The following is a 17,840-nucleotide window of genomic DNA, read 5'->3' as shown; positions in this document are numbered from 1 at the left end:
CCTGCTTTTCCACCATTGCCCTCACTCACCTTCTTGAGAAGGAAGACCAGGCACTGATATGTGTTATTATCCATTTAGCTCAATTTACAGATACCACCAACTCCGACACACACAGAAATCTGAGGCTGACCACCCCTTCTCTGTCACTCGCCCTGATGCATGGCTCAAACAGGAAATCAAAAGGACATAAATAGATTTCCACTCCCAATCACTGCCTTCCTGAAACAGGTTCACCTCACATTTTCCTGGACCCGCTGAATATATTAAGCACCAAGGAAGACAATTCATTGCAGGTACCACATAGCTGTTCCAGCAGCCTCAGCTCAGAATCTAATTGCTTTTCTGGGTCTATGTCTTGACTTTAAGGTAACGTTTATGGACTGATGTCACTGCTGGTGTAAGTGAGCATGTTTCATTGAATGTGGCCCACCGGCCTTATGTTAAATTTGCATTTTTAAAGGTATAGTACCTTGATAGAAATTGCACTGATGCTGATGTTTTAATTGGAGACGGAAGCTCCAATTCTTGGACAAAATTCTTGGGCAAAAGTCTCAGTGCTCAGTGAGAATTTTACCCGAATAGATCCTATTCACTTGAATCATTGGTTATTGGTGAGTAACTCTGTTGACTTCTATGGACTTTCTCTTGAAAAGCAAATGAAATCAGAATCAGGCCCACTGACTTCAATGGGGAGAAGAACAGACCCGTGTTCATGTGAGTTAGGAGAGCAGAAGCTGGACTCAAATGAACACAGATAACTCCCACTGACATTTTGGGAGAAGAACAGACCCGTGTTCTTTTGAAATTAATAAGCAATACATTTTTATATTCCTCATTTCAGAGCACAGTTGATATGTCAAACATAACTAACCAGTCAGCTGCTTCCTTAACCCTAGTTAATTCATTTATTTTTTTCTTTTTCTTTTTCTTTTTTTTTACAAAATGATAAAATCTAATTTGAGCTATGTTTCTTCATGGAGTCCAAAAGCAAGTTAAAAATCACATCAACAACAATAAATCTTAAACTGAATACACAGAATTTGTGACTATTTTGTAAGTTTATTTCTTTCTGCCTCCCCAGATGCAAAAGTTCTGACTTACCAGAACAGACCATTAGGCTTGCCACATGGTGGCACTAACCTCCAGTGAAAAAAACAAACATAGTTTTTGTTCACATGTTCAAAGAGGTTCAAATAACTTGCAAACGGTAAAGGTAGATAATATGGTTTAAATTACACAGCAAATGAACTCGGATTATCTTTTAAAACGATACATAAAGTACTTGTTACAAAAAACCCCCAAACAATGATCTCCTTATAGTACAAGATACAAATGCTCCACTATTAGAAGGATCTGTCCTCATGGGAAGTGAGATCTTCTTTCTACAGAGATGGCTTACCTCTTGTCACGATGGAGAAAGAGTTAGCCCAGTGAATGGATTCACAGGGACACCAACACCTTGAAATCTAACCAATTAAAAATTAAAAGTGTATCAGCTATTGTATCCCCCTGTAAAGTTTTGGAACTTTACAATCATATTTTTCTGAGGGGGGGGGGGCGCTTTCAGCAAGAAATGAGATTTTGAAGTGGTGATGTCCCTTTAATACCAACATGACCCCAACATCAGTCAAAGTGAGTACATGATTGTGCTCTGTATAGTTTTAATAGCTTTAATGTGAAAGATACTGCATCAATCACCACAAGATGGTCACCACAGCTAGCAGCGAGCAGCGGTCGGCAAACAGGGCGGCTAACAGGGGAGTTTAAGTGGGAGTGAGTCTCATTGGAGGAGAAGGTATCTGTACTTGCGTCTGTCTTTGTGGTGCTTGTATGTGTAGAGGCCTGTAGGGGCAGTGTGCTGAGCCCCGAGCCCTGATTAGGGGGCGGAGCCTGGCTGATTAGGGGACCTATAAAAGAGGCCTCCCAGCCAGGCAGCGAGCAGCTAGCAGCGAGCAGCGGTCGGCAAACAGGGGAGTTTAAGTGGGAGTTGGAAGGGGAGGCAGGAGGGCGCGGTGGTCGGTGTGCTTTGTTCCCTCAGGGGCTGCAGGCAGAGACCATAGCAGCCATGAGCCAAGCAGCAGGGGACACAATGCAGATGAAAGCATGTAGCAGCTGTGGTATGTATATAGTCCTAGCAGGTGCAACGGATCAGAGGTATGTTTGTATGAAATGCCGCCTACTTGCTCTGTTAGAGGAAAAGGTTCGGGGGTTGGAGATGCAGGTAGAGACTCTGGTAGAGTTTAGAAGGGGGTTTGAACAGCTAATGGAGCAAAGGCAAGGGGTAATTGAAGGGGAATGCTCGGGGGTGCAGGTGGAAGCAGGGGCTATGGTCTGTGAGGGGGGAACGTCAGGAGGACAACAAGAGCAGTGGAAGCATGTGACCGTGAGAAACAGGCCAAGGAAAAGGAGGGCTAGTGAGGGGGAAATAGAACTCAGGAACAGGTTTGGGTGTTTGGCTAACGAGGAGGGGACGCAGCAGCTGGTAACTGATGGTGGGAGGCAGAGGAAGAAAAGAAGGGCAGCTAGTCCAATAGACAGGGGGGAGGAGTTGATGGAGACAGCATCAATACTCGGCCCCGGGAGGATACAGGGTGGCAACAGGGGGACTATAAGGGTAAATGGAGACAGACAGGACTTACGGCCGCAGGGAACAGGGGATAGACTGGTAGATTGCGCTGCCCCTAGGCAAAGGCAGGTGTATGTGATTGGGGACTCCTTACTGAGGAGGTTAGACAGGCCTGTGACCAGGGCGGACCCAGAAAACAGAAGGGTGTGCTGTCTGCCGGGCGCTAAGATACGGGATGTGGACCTGCGGTTGAAAAGGATCCTAAAGGGAGCAGGTAAGAACCCCTTGATCGTCCTTCACGTAGGAACGAATGACACGGCTAGGTTCTCGCTAGAGAGAATCAAGGGAGATTATGCGAGGCTGGGGAGGACGCTTAAGGAAGTTGAGGCTCAGATTATCTTCAGTGGGATTCTGCCTGTTCCTAGAGAAGGACAGCAAAGGGCAGACAGAATTGTGAGGATAAATAGCTGGCTGAGGGAGTGGTGCTATAAGGAGGGCTTTGGGATGTATGGCCACTGGGAGGCTTTCGGGGACAGACAGCTGTTCTCGCGGGATGGACTTCACCTGAGTAGGGAAGGAAATAGACTTCTGGGAGGGAGGCTGGCTCATCTCATCAAAAGGGCTTTAAACTAGGAACTTGGGGGAGACGGTTGGGAGATGTCCAGTTGATCTCCACGCCAGATTCCAACACTGAAAATGAGGGCAAAGAGATAAGCGCAAATATAGATAGGGGTAGGGAATTGGACACTAGAAGGAGGGGGCGGATGGACACTAGGGGGTCCGTACCAAAATGCATAACTAAGGAGAGAAAGGACAGACAGCATACGGTAAGATGTTTATACACCAATGCGAGAAGCCTAGGTAACAAAATGGAGGAACTGGAGCTCCTGGTCCAAGAAATGAAACCTGATATCGTAGGAATAACCGAAACATGGTGGAACGGTAGTCATGACTGGAGTACAGGTATCGAAGGGTATGTGCTGTTTAGGAATGACCGGAAAAAAGGTAAAGGTGGGGGTGTGGCACTGTATGTGAATAATGAACTAAAATGTAAAGAAATAATAAGTGATGGAATGGATAAGACAGAGTCTGTCTGGGCAATGATTACACTGGGTAAAAGAACTACTAGAGCCTCCCCTGAGATACTGCTTGGGGTGTGCTATAGACCGCCGGGATCTAGCCTGGATGCGGACAGAGAACTATTTAATGTTTTTAAGGAAGTAAAAACTAATAAGAGCTGTGTGATCATGGGGGACTTTAACTTCCCAGACATAGATTGGGGAACAAATGCTAGTAACAATAATAGGGCTCAGATGTTCCTAGACGTGCTAGCAGATGAATTCCTTCAGCAAGTAGTAGCTGAACCGACGAGGGGGGATGCCATTTTAGATTTGGTGCTGGTGAGTAGTGAGGACCTAGTTGAGGAAATGATAGTAGGGGACAACCTTGGCTCGAGTGACCATGAGCTAATTCGGTTTAAACTAAATGGAAGGATTAACAGAAATAAAACTGTGACTATGGTCTACGATTTCAAAAAGGCCAACTTTAATAAATTAAGGCAACTACTTAGGGAAATAGATTGGGCTAACATACTTAGAGAGCTAAAGGCAGATGAGGCCTGGGATTATTTCAAGCTGAAGTTGCACGAGCTGTCCGAGGCCTGTATCCCGAGAAAGGGGAAACGGTTAGTGGGCAGGAGAATTAGACCTAGCTGGATGAGCGGGCGTCTCAAAGGGGCGATTAAGAAAAAACAGAAAGCGTACAAAGAATGGAAGAGGGGGCTGATCGGTAAGGAAACCTACCTTATTGAGGTCAGAGCATGTAGGGATGCGGTGAGAAAGGCCAAAAGCCGTGTAGAGTTGGACCTCGCGAGGGGAATTAAATCCAATAGTAAGAGGTTTTATAGCCATATAAATAGGAAGAAAACAAAGAAAGAGGAAGTGGGACCGCTGAAGCATGTAAATGGAGTGGAGATTAAGGATAATCTAGGCATGGCACAATATCTAAATGAATATTTTGCATCGGTATTTAATAAGGCTAATGAAGGGCTTAGGAATAGAGGGAGCGGGATAGAGGGGAATAAAGGAGGGGCGATTGACATTACAGTATCAGAGGTGGAAGCCAAACTTGACCAGCTAAATGGGACTAAATCGGGCGGACCGGATGATCTCCATCCTAGAATATTGAAGGAGCTGGCGCGAGAAATTGCAAGCCCCTTGGCGATAATTTTTAATAAATCTGTAAACTCGGGGGTGGTACCGATGGACTGGAAAATAGCTAATGTGGTTCCTATTTTTAAGAAGGGGAAAAAAAGTGACCCGGGTAACTACAGACCTGTTAGTTTAACTTCTGTAGTATGCAAGGTCTTGGAAAAAATTTTGAAGGAAAAAGTAGTTAAGGACCTTGAGGTGAATGGCAATTGGGACAAATTACAACATGGGTTTACGAAAGGCAGATCGTGCCAAACCAACTTGATCTCCTTCTTTGAGAAAGTAACAGACCTTCTAGATAAAGGAAATGCGGTGGATCTAATTTACCTTGATTTTAGTAAAGCGTTTGATACTGTCCCACACGAGGAATTATTGGTTAAATTGGAAAAGATGGGGATCGATATTAAATTCCAGAGGTGGATAGAAAACTGGTTAAAGGGGAGACTGCAGCGGGTAGTACTGAAAGGTGAACTGTCGGGTTGGACGGAGGTCACCAGTGGGGTTCCTCAAGGTTCGGTTTTGGGTCCGATTTTATTCAATCTATTCGTTACTGACCTCGGAACCGAATGTAGGAGTGGGCTGATAAAGTTTGCGGATGACACAAAGTTGGGAGGTATTGCCAATTCGGAGAAGGATAGGGATATTCTGCAGGGAGACTTGGATGACCTTGTAAATTGGAGTAAAAATAATAGGATGAGATTTAATAGTGAGAAGTGTAAGGTGATGCATTTAGGGATGACTAATAAGAATTTTAGTTATAAGTTAGGGACGCATAGGTTGGAAGTGACGGAGGAGGAGAAGGACCTCGGAGTCCTGGTTGATCGTAGGATGACTATGAGTCGGCAATGCGACGTGGCTGTGAAAAAAGCTAATGCGATTTTGGGATGCGTTAGGCGAGGTATTTCTAGTAGGGACAGGGAGGTGCTGCTTCCGTTATACAAGGCGCTGGTGAGACCTCATTTGGAGTACTGTGTGCAGTTCTGGTCTCCTATGTTTAAAAAGGATGAACTGAAACTGGAACGGGTACAGAGAAGGGCCACTAGGATGATCCGAGGAATGGAAAACCTTTCCTATGAAAGGAGACTCGAGGAGCTCGGTTTGTTTAGCCTAACCAAAAGAAGGCTGAGGGGGGATATGATTGCTCTCTTTAAATATATCAAAGGGATTAATACCAAGGAGGGAGAGGAATTATTTCAGCTGAGTAGTAATGTGGACACGAGAACGAATGGATATAAACTGGCCGTGGGGAAGTTTAGGCTTGAAATTAGAAGAAGGTTTCTAACCGTCAGAGGGGTGAAATTTTGGAACAGCCTTCCGAGGGAAACGGTGGGGGCGAAAGACCTTTCTGGCTTCAAGATTAGGCTTGATAAGTTTATGGAGGGAATGGTTTGAAGGGATTATGTGATTTTAGTCAATTAGTCATTAACGTGCCATCGCGGGTAAAATGAGGGTCCGGCTGTAGAATCTTGCCTGTATGCTCGGGGTACTGCTGATCGCCATATTTGGGGTCGGGAAGGAATTTTCCTCCAGGGTAGATTGGCAGAGGCCCTGGAGGTTTTTCGCCTTCCTCCGCAGCATAGGGCAGGAGTCGCAGGCTGGAAGATTCTGTTGTGGGTGGGTCAGCTTTTGTGGCCTGCATCATGCGGGAGGTCAGACTAGATGACCATATTGGTCCCTTCTGACCTTAAAGTCTATGAGTCTAAGAGGATTTACAGCCAGTTACAAAATAGGATCGCATATATCAGAAGTGGAAATGATCTACTAAGTCATCAAATCCATCACCCTGCAAAGGCAAAATATAGTCCCCTGACAGCGGGGGGAAATGGGAAAGAGAGAGATCCTTATAGAAGATTAATTTTATTCAAATCTATAGGATTAAATGAACGATAACCACATCTTTGGCCTACTGACAATACACTGCTGTAATAGTCTAAGGGAAGTACCCTGTCAAACCACCCTATATATATTTCAGCTCAGCTTCCACAGCTCTTCGCCATGTTGTTTTCGGGCGGCCTCGTTTTCACTTGCCTTCAGGTGTCCATCTTATTGCTACTCTGGTGATGGAATCAGTTTCCATCTGAAGCACATGACTGATCCATCTCCAACGCCTCTTGGCAATGATGGTGCTCAGATCTTCATTGCTGCACTGTGTCAATAGATTTTTGGTTTGAGATTGTTCTGGGCCAAAAGATATGGAGGATTTTTCTGAGGCAGGTTATATGGAGTAAAGACAGTTTGGACATGTCATACTCTCATTCCCCACTATAAAGTAGTGTTGAAAGTATGCAGCTCTGATAATTCTTGAGTTTGATTTTGGTGTTGCATTTTGATGATTTCCAGACTGTATTTAAGCTCTTGAAGGTGTTCTTGGCTTTATTGATTTTTGTTCCAGATGTCCTGGCTTGTTCCACTGTCCTGGCTGATGGTGGTGCCCAAGTATGTGACTGTTTCTACATTGGCGAGAACATAACCCTCTATCCGTACTGGTGATGGTGAGGCAAAATTAAAGGTCATGATATCTGTCTTATTGCGATTGATTTTCAGTCCAATTTGCTGGCTGAATGCATTGTGTCGAGTTGTTTTTTCTTGTATATGGTGTTGGGTATATGATAGGAGAGCGACATCATCTGTGAAGTCTAGGTCTTCAAGGGATGAGAAGAGTGTCCATTTAATGCCTCTTGGCATGTCTTCTGTTGTACGCCACATTACCTAGTCGATGGCAATATTGAAGAGGATTGCAGACATGACACACCCCGACGTACTCCTGTTTTTGACTTCAAAACTGAGCTCACTGTGATCAACACTGCAGGTAAAGCTGAAATAGAAGCTGTTGATGACGTTGATTATATGGAAAGGAATTCCATATGCCCACAGAATGCTCCAAAGGCTGGTCTTGTGAATGCTATCAAAAGCCTTCTCAAAGTCTATGAAATTTATGTTGAGTTGTCATTGCCATTCTAAGCACTGTTCTATTATGTTTCGTAGAATGAAGATCTGGTCTGTGTATCCACGACCTTTCCGAAAACCAGCTTGCTTTTTTCTGGGAACTCTATCAACTGCCTCTGATATACGCTGGACTATGATCTTACACAATACTTTGCTTGGCACAGATAAAAGTGTGATACCACGCCAGTTATTACAATCACTGAGAGTTGCTTTCTTTGGTATCTTCACTACAACTCCATTGTTCCACTCATCTGGCACTTTTTTCCTTTCCCAGACTGATGTAAATAGAGTGGCCAGGATAGATGCTGCTAATTTATTTTTTAAGGATTTGATGGCTTGAATGATCTCTTCCTTAGTTGCAGTGTCTGTGTTGATATCAAGATCTTCTTCTGCTTCCTAGATGTTTGCTTCCTCTTTATGTGGTTCCCTGTTCAGCAATTCTTTGAAATGTTCTGTCCAGTGCACATCTTGTTCTTTTTCGGTTGTTAGTAGGTGGCCTTGTTTGTTCCTGATGAGAGTGTTTGTTGGTGTCTGTTTACCACTGATCAGCCACGTCATTTTGTAGACTTACTAATATTACTATAAATTAAGATTCAGAGGGCAGTTCAATTAAAGTCTACTAGTTCTAGGGTTTTATAATCCCTCCATACAAATATTCCTTCCGGACTGAAACTTGGCATATGAGGATCTTAGACTAAAGGAAAAATTATCACTATATTTGAAGGGGGGAAGTGGATGGGTCCTGTTTTTATTATTAGTCAGTGATCTAAATGTAACTTTTTAAACTAACCCCTCTAAATAATCCCAGAGGACTCCAGTTCCATTTTGTCCAACCTCTAAAGACTTTCTGTTCTAGGCAGTGTGATTGCTTATTATTATTATTATTATTTGCTGGTCCCTGCAGTGGCCTCTTAAGACAGGTTTCACTGCTCACACACACAGAAGAATGAAAAATATTTTTAACTAGTCAGGGCTCTAAATGATGGAAGCTGTGTGCACTGCACATCAATTAACCATGTGCAATTCTGTCACAGATGGATCATTTCATTACAGGTCAATGTTTGCACAGGGTAATAAGCCAAAACTGATCATATGAAGTTGGTTACTTATTCCTAGGCAGGTTGTGGGGTGGGGAGCATGATGGAACAGTGATCCCTCCAGGGCTGGCTCCAGGCACCAGTGGAGGAAGCACGTGACTGGGGCGGCACATGCTAAGGGGCTGCATTCCGTCCATTCTTGGGGCAGCACAGTCCCTGCGTGTTTTTTTTTTTTTTTTGCTTTTGGTGGCAAAAATGGTAGAGCTGGCCCTGGATCCCTCAAAGTATCTTCATCTGCTTCCACATCCCTTGCAGCCTGGTAAGTAAGTGTTTAGCATGTGGAAAGTGTGACGTTTGGTATCAATAACTAACTGCGGCCGGTGAGTGAGGGGAGATGGGGCTGGGAAGGAGCTGGCTTGAGCCATGTTCCGAGCGATCTACAGCACATAGCTGCTTGTGAAGCTCTGAGAAACACTGATGTGGAGACACTGCAGTGGAGGGAGGCAGGGAAATATCTGTGCCATTCAGGAAAGTTTATGGGGAATCAATCCTCCAGCCCCCAGGAAGCGGGACCCCTTCTGGGAAAAACACTGACGGCACCTGGCCCTGGGGAGAAGAGCAGAGACGGCCCCTTTAACGCCCTCCCGCTCCACCCTTCAGGACGGTGCAGTCCCTGCTCAGGTCCGAGGAGCAGCGCACCTCAGTCCGGCCACTTGCAGCGAGCCAGCCGCCTCCCTCATTGCAGAGTGCCAGTCACTCCGGCCCGGCCCCGCCTGCAGTGCCTGCAGCTCCCCACCAATGGCTGAGCGCCTTCAAAAAGATGACCTCACTCTTTGCCTTGCTATTGGCCGGCTATATTAAGAAAGTAGCCGGCCCCTTTAAATAGCAGCGCCCAGCGGCAGCCTGCAGCACTGGTGGAGCCAGACTGAGAGCGGTGGATGCGTTGGGCGCTCGCTGTCCACGTTGCTCAAGCCCCTGCCCCACAAAATACACCCCAGGCTGCTTCAGGCGCGCGGCGGATCCGCAGCAGCGGGGGCAGGCGAGAGGCGCAAGCCGTACGGAGAGAGGAGACGGCGGGCTGCCTACGGAGAGCCCCGGCTGCGGGAGGCGGTGAGGCGAGCGAGCCCGGCAGCCTGCAGAACGGGGCGGTGCAGCGATCCCCCTCCTTCATCGCAGCCCGGCAGGGGAGAGCGCGGCAGTAACAAAGCCCCGGGGAGGAGGCAGCGATCCCGCTTCATCCCCAGCTCGCGTGGTGCGAGAGAGACCCCCCACCTCCCGGCTCGCCTCGCCCATCCCAGCTCGCCACGGTGCCCTGTAGACAGCGAGAGGGAGGCGGAGGAAGGGGGGCGGGCGGCGAAGAAGGCGCTTCCAGCATCCTGCTGCACCACAAGGCTAGCTTGGCGAGCCTGGCCATGGCCGCGATCCGCAAGAAGCTGGTGGTGGTGGGGGACGGGGCGTGCGGCAAGACCTGCCTGCTGATCGTCTTCAGCAAGGACGAGTTCCCCGAGGTCTACGTGCCCACCGTCTTCGAGAACTACGTGGCGGACATCGAGGTGGACAGCAAGCAGGTGGAGCTGGCCCTGTGGGACACGGCCGGCCAGGAGGACTACGACCGCCTGCGGCCGCTCTCCTACCCGGACACCGACGTGATCCTCATGTGCTTCTCGGTGGACAGCCCGGACTCGCTGGAGAACATCCCGGAGAAGTGGGTGCCCGAGGTCAAGCACTTCTGCCCCAACGTGCCCATCATCCTGGTGGCCAACAAGAAGGACCTGCGCAACGACGAGCACGTCCGCAACGAGCTGGCCCGCATGAAGCAGGAGCCCGTGCGCACCGAGGACGGGCGGGCCATGGCCGTCCGCATCCAGGCCTACGACTACCTGGAGTGCTCGGCCAAGACCAAGGAAGGGGTCCGCGAGGTCTTCGAGACGGCCACCCGCGCCGCCCTGCAGAAGCGCTACGGCGCCCCGAGCGGCTGCCTCAACTGCTGCAAGGTGCTATAGGGCGCGCCGTGGGGCTGCCTTGGGGTCACTCGCCCGCCGGGACCGGGGGGACGCTGCACTGGGGGGTTTGCCCCTGCTAGGAGCCGCGCACTGGAGGTGAAGCGGGGAGACCCACGCGCTTAGCCCAGGGAGCGTGCGGGGGACAGAGCTGCGGAGCGGGAGGGCGCCTGCATGCCCTGAGCCTTGGGGGAGGCGCCCATCGTCCAGAGACCAAGGCTGCTCCCACCCCCTGCAAACCAATGGCTCATGGACTGTGAAACGCAGCCACTGCTGCTGAGATTTAGGCGGGGGGGGAATGGACCCAGCTCCTCTCCCTTCTCTCCAGCTGGGGTTATTAACCCAGTATCTACTGCACCAAGACAGTCTCCTTTGTGAGAGGGAATCAATGCACATGAGACACTCGGAAGAGACTTCCTCCTTCCTGTATGTGCGCTCTTCCTACCCCAGGCCCTGAGTGCTTTGGGGTGGGGACTGCATTTCTCAGACTTCCTGCAGTACCTCCCATGGGGCAGATTTCCTGGACTGAGCTGACCTCCGATGTACCTGCTGTGTAACATAGTTCTTTAAGGACTTGGATCCAAAGGGGCATCAGGGAAGGGTGGGTTATCCAGTGTGTATATACCTAAATGTTATTTTTGTTTGAACTGGGATACTGAAAGGTGTGTTTATTATTTAAAGTAAACTGGGGAGTGGGTGCCAAACTACTCAGCCCAGCTTGAATTTCAGTCATTGAAAGGAACAGACACCCTTCCCCAACACAGTCAAGAATGACTAAAGCCTGCTGTTTAAAGAGCTGAACTGACTCCAGTTGTAGAAGTCGTCCAGCTGAACTGGAAAAGATTGATCTACCCTAGACATTAGTCTCCTGATGGCAGTCACAGCAGGATGGGAAAGGGTGGGGAGAAGCCCAATGTTGCCATGTATTATCTTGGTGCCTGCTCCTTCAGTTACAGTTGTTTTCTGCAATTGTGTTGCTTTGGTTAATTTAAAAAATATCATTTTCCAGTGAGAACTTACTTTGCACAACTAGGTGTTAAAATTAAAAGTTAACACTTGTCAAATGCATATAACACTGTAGCATTATGAACACTGTTGACATAGTAACCTCATCTGTTTTGGATTTCTTTTAAAAATGTCAAATAAGAAATAAAACCACTGTATTTCTTTGAAAAGTGAATGGAAACACTGGCTCCTTCCTCTCCCCTCCCAGAGCAGTTTAAAGTATTTGGGTTTATTTAAAATTTATTTTTACAGGGCAGCCATTAAACCTGTGCTTCTCTGGTTCAGAGAACAAACCTATCCATCTATTTTTGTCCTTTATGAGGTATTTTGGTTTCCCTTTTTGACAGTGGTACTGACAGTTTGTTTAGGGTTTTTGTTTTTTAATGAACTGACATGGCAAAAGCAATGAGACTTATATGATGTTTACATAAAGTTATATAAGCTGTGTATGCAGTTTTTTTTATGTAAAGTATTAAAAGACTCTATGATGACATTCATGAGAAGTTTCTTGTGGTTCAGTGAATTGCCTGAACAAAGCTGAAGCTACTATCTGCATATAGTGACTAACTTCACAGATAAAATTTGGGATGGGTGGGGTTTGATATGTATGGTCTCTGGATTGCACATCTTTTGAAGCAGAGTTCTGTAATAAGTGTATTTTCTGCAACATTGGGTATCCTTTTCGGGGGAGCTTTCCAGAGACATCAGCTTCTGCAATAGGGAGACCAAATTTTCTGAGGTCGGGTTGGGGGAGGGAAGTGTTGTTCCTATATGAAGTGTTTGTTTTTGTTTTGTCTGTGATGTCATCTTCATTTCCTCAGTAAGTAACCAGTTCAGAAGCACAAAACTCCTTTGTCCTGCAGCAGGGCGGGGTCAGTGACTCTCCCCACTTGCTTCCTAATGTTGTTTTCCATAGGTTGCCCTTAACTGCTGAACTACTCTCCTGCATAACACATCTGGGCTACAGGCTTCACTTGCTTACAGCCCAAAAAGGGAGGGGACACTCTTGCACCAGAGCAGCCCAGTAAAGATCTCTATTTTTTTCAAAGCATCAAGTTTAGTCGCTGATCTTCATGTATGGTTGAGGGGGTGGACCTAATTAACTTTCTGCTAGTAATGCCCATCTTTATTTTCTTTCCCTCTTGGCTTGGTTCACCTGGGATTTTTCTTTGACAGGTACTATGTTCTACTGTTGGATGTTCAAATAAAAATGGCACTAGGTGGGGTGACAACACCTGCAACTATAGAACATATTCAAATTTCATTTATTTTAGGGGAATCCTTCCTGAGTGATAACTAGGTAGGTACAAAATATCAATTCATCCTAATGCAATGCAGTACATGCCTTGCTGATTCACGCACAAAATTATAATCCTTCTTGTCATTTTAGTAAAAACTTTGAGTCCTAAAGAGCGGTCTCATCATATTAAGATTATATTGATCTGATTCTCCTCTTAAACCAGTTTTATACCAGTGTAACCCCATTGACTTCTGCAGAGTTAGTGTAAATCAGGAGTAACAAGTGACTGGAGAATCAGGCCCGTCACGTATACAGAAGCTGAACATTTGCTAGTACCTTCTGGATTATAAACACAGTAACGACAATTGTCAAAACAACACCTTTTGTAGCGCTTGCTTTGTTTCAGCAGAGAAGGCTGCATCCCATGGAACTCAATGGGTGTTTTGCCATTGATTTAAATAGGAGCAGGGTTGGGCTCTTTGTTCTGCTGATTGGGAATTCAATCAGTAGGCAGACAGGAAAAATACCTCATATTACATTTAAACTACTTTTTAAAAAAACATTCAATAAATGTCCTTAGTGAATGTAATTGCTTCTAATGATTTTCAGTGGAAAATACTGGCATTTTTAATTCAGGCAAAAATAATTGGCCAGGATTTTTCAGAAATAACTAATGATTTTGGATGCTTCAGTTTTTGGGTTTCAAACTTTAGACACTCTAAGGGGGGGGGGGGAGAGACTTTTATGGAGGAATGCTCATCACTTTCTGAAAATCAGGCCCTTTTAAAGTATGTTAATTTGAGCACCCAAAACCTGAGGTACCCAAAAAATCACTAGTCCCTTTTTGAAAATCTCCTGCATTGTGCTTAAGGGGGTTATTGTCAGAGACTATTTCTGCAACAGGAACTACAAACTCAGATCCTTTCTCTAGCCTGGAGACCCTCTGTATAATTTGAGCCAAAGTCGGTAAACCCAACATGTGACCTTTTTCTTTAATCTGATTATAATAATATTGATACTTGCTACTTACAGTAGCACTTTACAGTTTTATCAAGCTGTGCAAAAACCAAAAAACTAATCTCCAGTGTCCCGGTGAGGTAAGTATTAATGTTTCCAGTTTATGCATTGGGAAACTGAGGCAGAGGAATTAACTACTGTATCCTTATATAATACAGCAGGGGTTGGCAACCTTTCAGAAGTGGTGTGCCGAGACTTCATTTATTCACTCTAATTTAAGATTTCACATGGCAGTAATATATTTTAATGTTTTTAGAAGGTCTCTTTCTATAAGTCTATAATATATAACTAAACTATTGTTGTGTGTAAAGTAAATAAGGTTTTTAAAACGTGTTAAGAAGATTCATTTAAAATTAAATTAAAATGCAGAGCCCCCTGGACTGGTGGCCAGGACCACCAGTGTGAGTGCCACTGAAAATCAGCTTGCGTGCGGCTTTGGCACCCGTGCCATAGGTTGCCTACCCCTGTAACTCAGTATCAGTATTTACTACTGATGTGCGTAGGAGACAAGTACATTCATGCTGGACATCAATTGTGTTTTGTCTGAGTAAGGGCTGTAGTATCTGGCTCAAGGGGAAAAATAAATCCTGTAAGAAAAAGAATGTTTTAACTGAGCATCACCTTCTTATACCGTCTCTTAACTTACGAATAAGACTATAGTGAGATCATATTAAGAGTCCAGCTGTGTGGATCAGATTGCAGGATCGGAGCCTTAGTTTGCTTTGTCTTGTGCTGTACACTGTGCATATTCATTAACTTTAATACTCTTGATTAAGGAGAACAGAGTATAAAGCTAATCATATCTTCCTTTACATATAGGGTGACCAGATGTCCCGATTTTATAGGGACAGTCCCGATTTTTGGGTCTTTTTCTTATATAGGCTCCTATTACCCCCCACCCCCGTCCTGATTTTTCACATTTGCTCTCTGGTCACCCTATTTACATAGCCAGAACTCCTGTTGGTTTCAACTTGAGAAGTCAGTGGGAGATTTGCTTGAGTAACCAGTGCAGTTTCAGGCCCAAGATTCCAACTAGAAGTCTCTTGAATCCAAAGATTTCTGTGATTTGGATATACTGAACCTGAAGTAGCCTGGGGAAGTTTTGTTACTTTCCTCTTCCCTTCCCTCCTTCCCCCTACCTGGTAGCAGATACAGCACTAAAAGAATAAGGATTTTTAAAAGTATTTATTTTGATATTCCATTATTAGAATGTATTTTCACCAACACAAGCAAAAGATAGAGATGACCTTTTGGGGAGATAGAAGTTGGTGAGTCACTAATAGTTTGGGTAAAAACTTATTTTAAATAATTTGTTCATTATTATCCATTGAAATTAAACTACATATTTTGCCCAAATTCTTCTTTCACTTTTTACCCTGGTGTAACCCCATTTACTGCACTGGAATTGCATAGGTGTAACTGGGAGCAGAATTTGGCCCAATGTCTTTTATTGCCCCCACCCCCCCAAAGAGCTTAATTTAGTTTGTTTTGCTTTTCTGTGCATTGAAAAAATTCTTATGCTATTTTTGCAGGGAGAGAAAAAGTTTACACAGACATAAGAGACTACTAGGTAGAGACGCAGGTTACATGGCCACCTCAAAGAGGCGATGCTTCTCCCTCAGGAGCCACAAGAGATCTCACTTCTGTAATCCTTCACTTTACTACCATGAGTCGACCACCACTCAAGGAAGTTAAACCACGTGAATGTTAGAATCTATATATCTACAGTAGGTGAGTATGGACATACCAGACATTACCAGGACCAGGATTTGGTCTGCAGTGTGTGTCTTTCTCACCATCTATATGTCTATAAGGGCTTGATTCAAAGTCCAGTGTAATTAGTGGATGTTTTTCCATAGACTTCAGTGGGGCCCTGGATCATCCCCCAAATGCATAACTTTAAGCAATACTGTACATACACTTGTAGAGAACACAGAAGAGGAAGGGAATAAGATTTTTTTTTTCAAGTTTATCATAGCTCATGTTGAGAAGGAGGAATTTTCTTTCACATTAACATCTAATGTGCCACAGCCTGTGAAAAGCAGCAGACCGGTCTAATGCCTTTTCTGGTGGCAGCCAGAGGATTGCAGACTGTTTAGAAAAGGAGACCTCATCCCTTCTTTTATCGTTCTTTCTTTGCAGTTCACTTCATGAGGTGCATATATGTGTGTGCAGTTTATCATTCATACATAATTCAGAAGCAAGTAACCATTTGCTGTAATAATAAGCACTGGCAAATCTGCTTCACTTACATGAATGGAATATCAAACTAGTGCTAAAAAGGGAGTGTAATTAGTAAGAAATTTTAGAACCAGAGGGACTGATGGATTGTCAGTGGTCTAATGCTGACAGTACAGCAGTATGGTTTGGATATTAGCTGGGATCTTACAGCACATGTTTAGCCAGCTATAGTTTTATACATATTAAGCTTGACTGAGTGTCTATTTTTTGAGCTAAATCTTGGTTCCATGTGAAGCACCTTTGATGGGTTGGATTTAGCGTTAAATGTTTATTACATGGTTTGATACTATTCATTTACTCATTCATTCAAAACTTGATGTGGCAGTGTGGGGGAGGGGGGATTCAGAATTTGGAAACAAAGTGGGTTGCTTGGTGGGCTCATTTGCATGATAATACCCACAGTTTTCTTCCAGTTCACAGCCCTTTCATAACAATGCTGGTGCCCCTGCTCTGGGAACCAACTGAAAGCCCTGAGGATGCATGTGGGGGCAATGCAGGGGGATGTGTGTGTTTACAAGCCAGAATTGCAGAAGAGGCTTGTCTCCTCATTTTAAGTTTTCATGCAGTTATTTTTTCTTTAATATATACTGGGGTCCAAACCTGCACTTTTTTCTTTGCTACAGTTCCAGGAATGCAGAATCTGGCCTTATGTTTCATGGACTTCCATGGGAGATGAGGGCACTCAGCATCTTACCGGAGGGTCTTAGCACTGGTCCAATAGCATTCAATCCAAACATGTCGGATTTTTTCCTCTAGAGAAGATTATAACAAATACCTGTAGTACTATACAGATCCTTTTGTATTATATATGCATAATACACCTACCTCCAGAACCTTACCATACAATTGCTCTTTCTGCATATATAACTTGCATTAGCAGTAATGAGAATCATGCTGCTGCCCTGGAAACATACTTGGTTTTTCTTACCATCAGCTGGGAATAATTTTCATTCTTCAGGTCTTAAGCAAACCACTAACTGATTGAGGTTAGGAAGAAACTTCCCCTAGGTGCAGGTCACTTCATAATTGTTCATGAGGGGTTTTCTTACCCCAGGACTCTCCCTGACACTGGAGGGGGTATTGGCATAGATTGCTGCTAAAATCACCAGTCTTCATCACTGAGGAGCCCAAAGCAGAGGCAGCTGACATCCAGGTATCCTCTGCACCAATCTCTCTTCACGCTGTCAAGCTGCTGCAGGAAGACATGGGCCTAGAGTGACCAGATGTCCCAATTTTACAGGGACAGTCCTGATTTTTGGGGCTTTTTCTTGTATAGGCTCCTATTACCCCCTCCCCCCCTCCTGTCCCGATTTTTCACACTTGCTGTCTGGTCACCCTACATGGGCCTGGTCTACACTTAAAAGTTAGATTGACCCAGCTATGTTGCTCAGCACTGTGAAAAATCCACATCCCTGAGTGATGTAGGTAAGCTAAGCTAACCCTGGTGTAGACAGCACTACGATGACCAAAGAATTCTTCCATTTACCTAGCTCCTGCCTCTTGGTGAGGTGGGTGGGCTACGCTGAGGGGAGAACCCCTCCCGTTGGTGTAGGTAGTGTCTACACTGAAGCACTACAG

The 17,840-nt window shown here is 45.2% G+C and overlaps 1 protein-coding gene across 2 annotated transcripts; it reads left to right on the top strand.

Moving 5' to 3' along the window:
• Positions 1–10,171: 10,171 nt before the first annotated feature.
• Positions 10,172–10,762, top strand: RHOB (ras homolog family member B). Of its 2 annotated transcripts, XM_065400415.1 has the most exons (2): positions 10,172–10,300; positions 10,361–10,762. In XM_065400415.1, exons 1-2 carry the CDS (start codon positions 10,172–10,174, stop codon positions 10,760–10,762), a joined length of 531 nt encoding a protein of 176 aa, XP_065256487.1. The 2 variants fall into 2 exon arrangements, with proteins under 2 accessions (XP_065256487.1, XP_065256486.1); XM_065400414.1 differs by having other exon boundaries at positions 10,172–10,762.
• The last annotated feature ends 7,078 nt before the right edge of the window (positions 10,763–17,840 follow it).

Source organism: Emys orbicularis, chromosome 3 (assembly GCF_028017835.1).
Source record: "Emys orbicularis isolate rEmyOrb1 chromosome 3, rEmyOrb1.hap1, whole genome shotgun sequence".
Taxonomy (NCBI): Eukaryota; Metazoa; Chordata; order Testudines; family Emydidae; genus Emys; species Emys orbicularis.
This window is presented reverse-complemented; position numbering and strand designations above follow the sequence as displayed.

Coding starts and splice junctions, on each gene's coding strand:
- RHOB (XM_065400414.1), top strand. CDS start 10,172: ATGGCCGCGATCCGCAAGAAGCTGGTGGTGGTGGGGGACGGGGCGTGC.